Source organism: Anoplophora glabripennis, unplaced genomic scaffold (assembly GCF_000390285.2).
Source record: "Anoplophora glabripennis isolate ALB-LARVAE unplaced genomic scaffold, Agla_2.0 scaffold71, whole genome shotgun sequence".
NCBI lineage: Eukaryota > Metazoa > Arthropoda > Insecta > Coleoptera > Cerambycidae > Anoplophora > Anoplophora glabripennis.
The window spans coordinates 1,252,167-1,261,685 of NW_019416239.1; the positions used below are offsets into that span (position 1 = coordinate 1,252,167).

Genomic DNA, 9,519 nt, shown 5'->3' on the forward strand with positions numbered 1-9,519 from the left:
GAAACTAGTTTTAATACTGGGAATAAAAAAATTATAATTTTAAAATTTTGATTCAATTTCAACCTTATATCTCAAATCATTGATTCGAGACCTACGTTTGTTATAGAGGGTGGTCCCGCGGTAATGGGCCGAATTACATGGGTAGATTCCCGAAGCAAAAATATTGCGATTTAGCCGAAGTTACACCTTAGTCAAAAAGTTGATAGCTAAACAGATACAGGGTGTTAAACGTAAAATATTCCTTTACAATTATTTTATTTCCATTTACTTCCTAATAAATGCAAATCTGCACAAAATCTTGGGGTTTGGGGATCTTTGGGTAGAGAAGTTGACTTGTTCACATTTGGCTTATGCATAGTTCATAGAAGGCACCCAGCTGCCATATAGATTGAATGTGTTATTGAAAATCAGATCAGGGAGACTTGGCCTCCATGACCAAGATCTTTATACTGGATCTTGATTGAAAACGACATAACTTTTTTGTACTTTAAGGTATCTCATCTCTGGTATCAAATTCTTATTTTCCATTTTTTTTACGCGAAAGATGGACTTCATGAAAGTAGCTGTCTCGTATCGTTTCCGAGATATTTGGCTTTGAAACGTACGCTGAATAGTTGATGGAAATAATTAAAATAATTTAGAAATGTCAAAAATAAGTGTTTATTTAGAATTAAAAATTGTAGTGAACAGTAAAATAGTAAATATTAGTAAAAATATGCCTTTTTGACAATAATTGCTCAAAATGTCCACCTTAACTTCAATACATTTATCAACGCGTTTATTAAAAGATTATCTTATTTTAAAGTATAAATCGTTAACGCGAAATGACAGCGCATTTAAAACCTGCTGCTAAACTTCTCAGTTGTTTATAGTTTCTCCCTAAACAACTAATTTCATGTAACTCTAAAAACGAAAATCGGCATTCTATCTCACATTTATGTATATAAAATTTAAATTGTAAGCCAAGATGTAATTTTAATTAGGTACGAATAAACCTTAATAGAAATTAGAAACTTTACCCCTAAATTAATAATAAGTACTAAGTAGGTACCTATAACTCTTCGAACCAAGTCGTGATGAAAATCCTTGAACGTCTTATTTCCTTCCTTTTTTTGCAAAAACTGAGAATTAAAATGTATAAAAGTAAACGCGACAAAAATCGAAAAATTGGCTGTTTGAGCGGCCATATATCGGTCAATTTTCATCCAAAAATACTTTGCCTCGTTTTGAAGGAAATTTTATACTTTTTTTTCTATGAAGCAATGCCTATACCTCTACTCAAAAAAAACTTGGGGGCAAAAAGTAAAAAAAATCAGAAAATCGAATTATTTGCTTTTTATTTCAAATTGTTTATTAACGATTATTTTGCATAAAATTTTCCTTTTAAATTTTTTAAATAAGCTGCCCATGGTAAATTCAATTCTTTAAATAATTTTTCCTATGAACTATAGCGAAATTTTGCTTCGTTTTCGAGCTACAATTAAAAAACTGAAGGGGTGCATTTTCACCCCCCATCTCCAATTTCCACCCTCTAATTTAATAGCTCCCCGGTTTTTCATCTCAAATGACCCTTTAAACGATTCATGTAATAAAATATCTTGATCATAGTTCCCTTTAAAATCCTCTATTCTGTCTAAAACTCCCAAAATTTTACGAGGATAATTGGCATTTCTGAATAAATGAAAAATTTTACATTTAACACCCTATATTAATTATCAACTTTTGGACAAAGGCAAATTTGGTTAAATCGCAAAATTTTTGCGTGGGGAATGTACCCATGAATTTTGGCCCATTATCTCCAGACCACCTTATATACCATTTTTTTAATTTCAAATTACTCAAAAAAATTGGTTTGTCTACATATTTATTTGACATCATGTATATTACATTACTTTTTAATTAAATCAACTTATTTTTAAGCGACATTATTTAGCTTATGAACATCGAGAATAAAAAAATTAAAAATGTAATTATTTTTATTAAAATGAACTCGGTACAGTTGCTCTTTTGGTTAGATACTCTAACACAGCCAAAACTACAAAATATGTGACAACGTACATCACAAAAAAAAAATAAATACAATGAAAAGAAAGAACGGTACAAAATAGTTACGGAATAAATTATGTACAAAAAAAAAGGAATGAACCTGAACATATTACAACACATGTTCCAAAGTCTTACACCATTTAATCAACTTCTTCCATGCGGGAAGCATCCTCAGCATCACCAGCCTCTGCTGTGGGGGCATCCCCTGCTGGAGCTTCATCCGTAACCATAGCTTCTTCCTCGTCAATACCCAGACCCAGCTTAATCATCCTGTAGATCCTAGAAGCATGGACTTGAGGTTCGTCTAGGGTGAATCCAGAGCTAAGTAGAGCGGTTTCAAAGAGGAGAATAACCAAATCTTTGACAGCCTTATCGTTTTTATCAGCTTCGGCTTTCTGACGTAGATTCTCAACGATAGGATGATCTGGATTGATTTCGAGATGTTTCTTGGCAGCCATGTAACCCATGGTGGAAGTGTCACGAAGGGCCTGAGCTTTCATGATACGTTCCATGTTGGCCGACCAACCATATTGGGATGTTACGATGCAACATGGAGATTCGACTAGACGATTGGATACAACTACTTTTTCCACCTTATTGTCCAAAATGGTCTTCATGACTTTGCACAGGCCTTCAAATTTGGCCTTATCCTCCTCACGTTTCTTCTTTTCTTCATCATCTTCCGGCAACTCCAAACCTTCTTTGGTTACGGAAACTAAGGATTTACCGTCGTATTCCTTTAGCTGTTGAACAACATACTCGTCGATGGGTTCGGTCATGTAGACTACCTCGAAGCCACGTTTCTTGACACGTTCGACAAAGGCCGAGTGCGCTACTTGTTCTTTGCTTTCGCCCGTGATATAGTAGACGTGCTTCTGGTTCTCCTTCATGCGGCTGACATAATCCTTGAGCGAGCAGGCTTCGTCTCCACTGGCAGAAGTGTGGTAGCGTAGTAAATCTGCCAATTTGGCCCTGTTCTGCGAGTCTTCATGGATACCCAACTTGAGGTTCTTCGAGAACTGTTCATAGAACTTCTTGTAGCCATCCTTATCATCTGACAATTCTTCGAAGAGTTCCAAACATTTCTTGACTAAGTTCTTACGGATGACTTTGAGGATCTTGTTCTGTTGCAACATTTCACGAGAAATGTTTAGAGGCAAATCTTCGGAATCTACAACACCCTTAATGAAGTTGAGGTATTCTGGGATGATGTCTTCGCAGTTGTCCATAATGAATACACGGCGTACATACAATTTGACGTTATTTTTGCGTTTCTTGTTTTCGAAGAGATCGAATGGCACACGACGTGGTACAAACAGAAGAGCACGGAATTCCAGCTGACCTTCTACGCTGAAATGTTTTACAGCCAGATGATCTTCCCAGTCATTGGTGAGCGATTTGTAAAATTCACCATATTCTTCTTGACTGATATCGTCTGGATTTCTGGTCCAGATGGGTTTCGTCTTATTTAGTTCTTCGTCTTCAGTGTACTTCTCTTTAATGGTCTTCTTCTTCTTTTTCTTTTCGTCTTTCTTGTCCTCGTCTTCATCTTCTCCTACATCCTCAATTTTTGGTTTATCGGTGTCCTCCTCATCCTTCTTTTCCTCTTCAGCCTCATCATCGCTCAGTTCCTTTTCCCTCTCTTTCTCTACCAAGAGTTTAATTGGGTATCCGATAAACTGCGAATGTTTCTTAACGATTTCCTTAATCTTATTTTCTTCTAGGAATTCAGTTTGATCTTCCTTGATGTGTAGAAGGATTTTTGTACCACGACCCAGTGGTTCTCCATGATCAGGGCGGATGGTGAAGCTTCCGCCAGCAGAAGACTCCCAGATGTACTGCTCGTCATCATTGTTTTTAGAGATTACCGTGACTCGATCGGCAATCAAGTAAGCAGAGTAGAAGCCTACACCAAACTGACCAATCATACTGATATCTGCGCCTGCTTGCAACGCTTCCATAAAAGCTTTAGTTCCAGATTTTGCGATGGTACCCAAGTTGTTGACCAGATCTGCCTTAGTCATACCAATACCAGTATCAATAATGGTAAGTGTGCCCTCATTTTTGTTTGGGATGATTTTAATATGAAGATCCTTGCCGCTGTCCAAACATGATGGATTTGTGAGCGACTGGTAACGGATTTTATCCAGAGCATCTGAAGAGTTGGAAATCAGTTCTCGCAGGAAAATTTCCTTGTTCGAGTAGAAAGTGTTGATGATCAAACTCATCAACTGGGCAATTTCTGCCTGGAAGGCAAAGGTTTCAACTTCACCATTTTGGTTTTCTTCAGGCATCTGTAACAAAAATCACAAATTTAGTATCCACAATACTACATTGTTACATAAAAAAATATCGCTAAAATTATTAACGCTACAATTTAATATAAATTGAACAAATCGAATAATGCAGAACGTTTTACGTAGCAAAAATTAGCAGAACACAAAACAAAATCGTTTTCTACCTAAAACTAATAAGATTCCAAAAGATTCCAAATTTAGGAAAAAACTTAACAAGCACCGCCATTCTAGCCGCATGGTCAAGTAACAAAGGCCGGCAAATTTATGAACGAAATTTTCAACAGAACTTATGTCAAAAGTTGTATTAAAAAAAAAATAAAAATTATTCATACCTTGTATAATTTAACGCACAAATTTACACCTTACAGACACAAACGTATTTTATAAAAAGGTTTTGTAAATTCGCTTTAAATTATCGCTTCGTCTTAACGATCGCTTTCACAGTGCTGAATCAATTCTGACACGCTCGTGTTTTGTCGGTTGCTTATATAGCCTACTTATTTCGAGAACAATCCAGAACCCTTTGGAAGCTTTCGGAAGAGAATCGAAGTTCTTGAATCGTTCTTTGAGTCAGATGGAAAGATCTGTTTTCTCTTTCTACTTCCGCTGATTTACGCGGTAAATTTAATAATATCTATTCTGGTGCATATTTTATATTAATATAATATCAAAATATTTTCTGAATGTAATTACTTTTTGAAATATTATTTTGGACAATCATAGTTAGTTTTATGGAATGTTTGTTGTAACATCTTAAAACTTCAAGTGACTGAGGTTTTAAAAAGAGAATGTAGGTAACTTATTTTATGAAATTTTATGAATTATCAAATAATACCTAGAATAGCAATACCAATAGGTATAAAATTATAATGTAAATGTACTTACGGTACCTATATCCGCCAGTAGTAAAAAAATTAACAAATGCTTATAAGTAGGTACATTATTTTAATGGTTTTAGTATGAAATAATAACTAAAGGTATAATTAAGTCAAACTAATTTCTTTAATGAATAGATAGATACCTAAGTTGGTATCTAACCCTTCCAAAAACTATTCTTATTTTTCTTAAATTTTCATTCCTCATTGTCACGTTTAAGAAATCTGTTTGGTAGGCTTAAATCCTTCCTAATTCATCTACATATAGTATTAATTTCTGTATACAAAATTTAGCTAGGTATTTCAATTCATTACATGAAATACCTACCAACCCTATATTTCCAACAGAAATTCCTGTTTATATTTAAAAAAAGAGTGATAATAATTATTAATACCTACAATGAATAAGATATTTAAAAAATAGACTTGTGTCACCGTAAGTTCATTTTTTTTACGGAAAACCTTGTATAAAAATATTAGAATAAAATAGAATAGTACAGAACTTTCAACCTTCTAGAAAATGTTTACCAGGATCATTTATCTAGGATGTTTACCAGGAAATGGAAATAAAACATTTTCTAGAAACATGTACGTTAATATTCGACCAGAATTATATTTCATGAGGGCGCCAGCTTCGTCAATGTATTTTTATTGATTGTATATCCGTTGATACCTTGAGCATAATAGACTACACGGGGAAAGCTCCGCGTATTAAAAAGTGTAGACGCTATAGAGAGAAAAGGCGATAGTTACGAAATACGCTCTCTCTCTAATCGTTGAGGAACGAGCTGCGTTAGCCAATCACATGCCTGCGCGAAAGAAAAAGATAGTATCCAAAGCAATGAATAATACGTTTGTTGTTGTATGTTATTGTTTGTATGTTAGCTAGAAACAATCCTATAACAGTATTTTTTAAATTCTTGTTTCATATTTTGGTTTTTTATAGATTGTATTCACTATATCCGAAGAAAATCAAACATATAAACGCGAGGTTTATAGTCACTAATTTGCGAATTGCAATTTGCAGACATTGTTATGAATGGTCAATTTTAATATAACACAGAAATGTTTCTCTAAATCAGCCTATCAGAATGACCTCGGATTTATATTGGTGCTTGCTTATAATTTAACATTCTTTAATAACCGTTGTTACGTTAATGGAGACTCCATGGTTCCGTTCTTCTGTGTTCCTTATTCTGTGTAACTTCAAAATTTAAAAACTTGTAACGGTTTTGAATTTGAAAATTGAGATTAATCCTTGTTTTTAAATTGTGTTTTTAAGTGAAATATGACTACAGCAGCGCAGAAAAGTAAATCTGCAATTACTCTTAAGGGATCTGCTGAAATTGTTTGTGACTATTTAAGTATGTTTTTTAAATAATACTGTATTTTGAGGTTATGATATTATAATATTTTTAGACTATGGAATTAATTCTATTTTATATCAACGAGGTTTATATCCTCCGCAATCGTTTAAGTCCGAAGAAAATTATGGATTAACTATTTTAATGTCTACAGATAACAAAATCCGAGAATTCTTATCCACGACTTTAGGCCAATTGAAAGGTTAGTAATTTGAAAAATGTGTCGAATTAAGAATGTAACATCATTTACATTTGTAGGATGGCTTATTAATCGATCTGTAAATAAAATAGCTCTTGTGATAACAAATGTAAAAACATTGGAAGTTATGGAAAGGTGGGATTTTATAGTGGAATATGAGGGGGACACTAAGACTGAGGAACAAACAACCGATAAGCCTATAAAACAAATAAAAAATGAAATAAGGGATGTTTTAAAACAAATAGCTTGTTCAGTGGCATATTTACCTCTTTTAGACTGTTTGTGTAGTTTTGATATTCAGATTTATACCAAAAATGATGTTGATTTACCTTCTGAATGGACTGAGGCAGAACCGGCTAACATAAAAAATGCTCAAAGTGTAAAAATGAGATCATTTTCTACGAACATTCATAAAATGGATACTGTTGTCACCTACAAAAATTATAATTAGGTTGTACCGTTCTTAAATTTAATTTTACATCTTTTTGTGGTATACCTACTATTTACTTCCTTTGATGCTACTTTACTTTTTTTTTTATTATTTCATGGTATTTTTGCTTGGGGTAGGGCCAGGGCTGCAAGCTGTATGGAGGCCTCTAAATAAAAAAATAAATAAAAATAAAAGTCACACAATCAGCGACTTACCAATTAAAATATTAAAAACTTAAACACGTTTTGATTTGATTCTAAAAAAAAGGTCAGGCAGGGCATGCACACCCCTGCCCTTCCCTAGCTATGCCCATGATTATTTTATATTTTAGATTTGTAGTATATGTTTTTGTATCAAATAACTAACTACACAATTTTAATATATAAGCATTAAATATTAGGTACTTTTCTTTCTCATTTTTTATCCCAACTAATTTTTTTGGAAGGGTAAATATTTTCTTGAGAGTTTTTTCTTTTAATAGTGTATTTGGTCTGTCAGAAATTGTAAAAATTGATGCACCAACTGACTATATTGCTGGTGTACGATATGATACCATTAGCTGAATACACACGCAAAGACTTATTGGAGCGATAAATTGTACTAAATAATCGTCGGATAAATTTTTACGAAAAATGTTTCAGACAAATTTTAGAGTGGACACTAATGCGAAGTTTTATTGAATCGAATTATGGTACAAAGTTTATCTGACTGTTTATTCATTACGCTTATGTCATTCACAAAGATTTATCTCTAAATTTGGTAAGATTATTCTGTCATCGTTGATCTTTCGGAAGTCCAAAAAATTAGGAATTTATTTGTTACTCGTAAGTGTAGTTTGCTATGAAACATGAACTAAAACGACTGTAAATTAATGCATTTTATTATTTGGAATGATGGGTTATGTGATAATAAAACGACGCAGAAGAAGTAAAAAACCAACAAAGTGGGTTAAAACATGGTTATTGAGGAAAGAATACAATACGCCACTAATTCCTTATAACTCATTTTTAATATTTTTATTTGTATATTCTAGTGAGGTTGTTTTCCATTAACACGGGTGATTATGATATAAATTGATCAGTCCACTAATAAATTCTTTTGATGCCATATTTAAAATTGTAGAATGTTCTGAACTCAAGACAGAAATTAACCGACTTTACATATCGCGCATATACAGGGTGTCCCGGAAATGGTGGGCAATCTCTCGGATATGGATAGATAATGAGAAAATAATGTCACAAGTTCATATAAATTTTTTTCCTCCGGGCTCACCCTGTAGAGTTATTAGCTCTTGAAGTTGAGAATTAAAAATGTTTTTATTGCTAACTTTTGTATTTTTCAATAAATTTTGAAAATTGTTTGGCTGGATCTATAATTTTTGAAGCTGCTTTGGATGATAATATGAAATGCTCGATAATAATTATGGGGGCCGGGGGGGCAAAGCACCCCCCACCGAAATTTCTAGAAAAAAAATTTTTGTTCCACTATACCCCAAATTTTCCATCATTTTATAAAAATTTATGGTATTTTACGTAAAAAAGGTATACTTGTTGAATATCCATAAAATATAATTTTGTATAATTTTTAACGTGTACTGACAGTTTCTAAAGTGTGATTTTATAACGGTGGTCTTAAAGGTAAATCACATGACTTACTTTTAACACTAGTGCTAAAAATAATTCACTTTTAACACTAGTATCATAAAATGAAATTTGTCAGTCAATTTCATTTTATTGACAGCATGCGTTAAAATTATACCTTAATGACGTTTGTAGAAAAAACAAGTTTAGAGACAACGGTACTGTTTAATTTGAGACATTTTATTTAACAGAAACACAGGTTTAATTGTAGTTGGCTTTTACATATCAGAATAAAGGACAAATAATTTGCAATAGCAGTGTTCCAAATTATGGGAATTTTTAGTTAACTAAACTCACTAAACGAAAAGTGCATGACAATTAAAATTTTGTAACTAATATAATTCATAATAAATTCTCAATATTAGTTCCACCTTCTCTTATACAAATACGAGCTCGTTTAACAGAAGACTGTTGCACTCTCCATAACATTTCAGGATTTTGTCGTATTTCATTTGCACAATAAAAAATCCTTTCTTCTAATTCTTCTCTAGTGGTTACAGGTGTGGAATAAACAAGATTTTTCAAGTGCCCCCAAAAGAAAAAGTCAAGTGGGTTCATATCTGGAGTTCGGGCAGGCCAATGAATAGGTCCACCGCGACCTATCCAGCGATTAGGATATACCTCGTTTAAATGGTCCCTTACTGCAGCACTAAAGTGAGGCGGCGCCC

At 33.2% G+C, this 9,519-nt stretch overlaps 2 protein-coding genes across 2 annotated transcripts; one reads left to right on the plus strand and one right to left on the minus strand.

Moving 5' to 3' along the window:
• Positions 1-1,849: 1,849 nt before the first annotated feature.
• On the minus strand, positions 1,850-4,791 carry LOC108917629 (heat shock protein 83). The gene is made up of 2 exons (XM_018724339.1): positions 4,676-4,791; positions 1,850-4,340 (listed from the first exon to the last, which is right to left on the minus strand). Exon 2 carries the CDS (start codon positions 4,338-4,340, stop codon positions 2,187-2,189), a length of 2,154 nt encoding a protein of 717 aa, XP_018579855.1. The 5' UTR covers positions 4,676-4,791; the 3' UTR covers positions 1,850-2,186.
• Positions 4,792-6,454: 1,663 nt separating this feature from the next.
• Positions 6,455-7,610, plus strand: LOC108917628 (mitotic spindle assembly checkpoint protein MAD2A). The gene is made up of 3 exons (XM_018724338.1): positions 6,455-6,582; positions 6,638-6,784; positions 6,841-7,610. Exons 1-3 carry the CDS (start codon positions 6,507-6,509, stop codon positions 7,230-7,232), a joined length of 615 nt encoding a protein of 204 aa, XP_018579854.1. The 5' UTR covers positions 6,455-6,506; the 3' UTR covers positions 7,233-7,610.
• The last annotated feature ends 1,909 nt before the right edge of the window (positions 7,611-9,519 follow it).

Excerpts from the sequence above, each read along its gene's own strand:
- LOC108917629 (XM_018724339.1), bottom strand. The coding sequence starts at position 4,340 with ATGCCTGAAGAAAACCAAAATGGTGAAGTTGAAACCTTTGCCTTCCAG.
- LOC108917628 (XM_018724338.1), top strand. The coding sequence starts at position 6,507 with ATGACTACAGCAGCGCAGAAAAGTAAATCTGCAATTACTCTTAAGGGA. Across the intron at positions 6,583-6,637 it reads AATTGTTTGTGACTATTTAA|ACTATGGAATTAATTCTATT; the intron begins GTATGTTTTTTA and ends TAATATTTTTAG. Across the intron at positions 6,785-6,840 it reads GACTTTAGGCCAATTGAAAG|GATGGCTTATTAATCGATCT; the intron begins GTTAGTAATTTG and ends TTACATTTGTAG.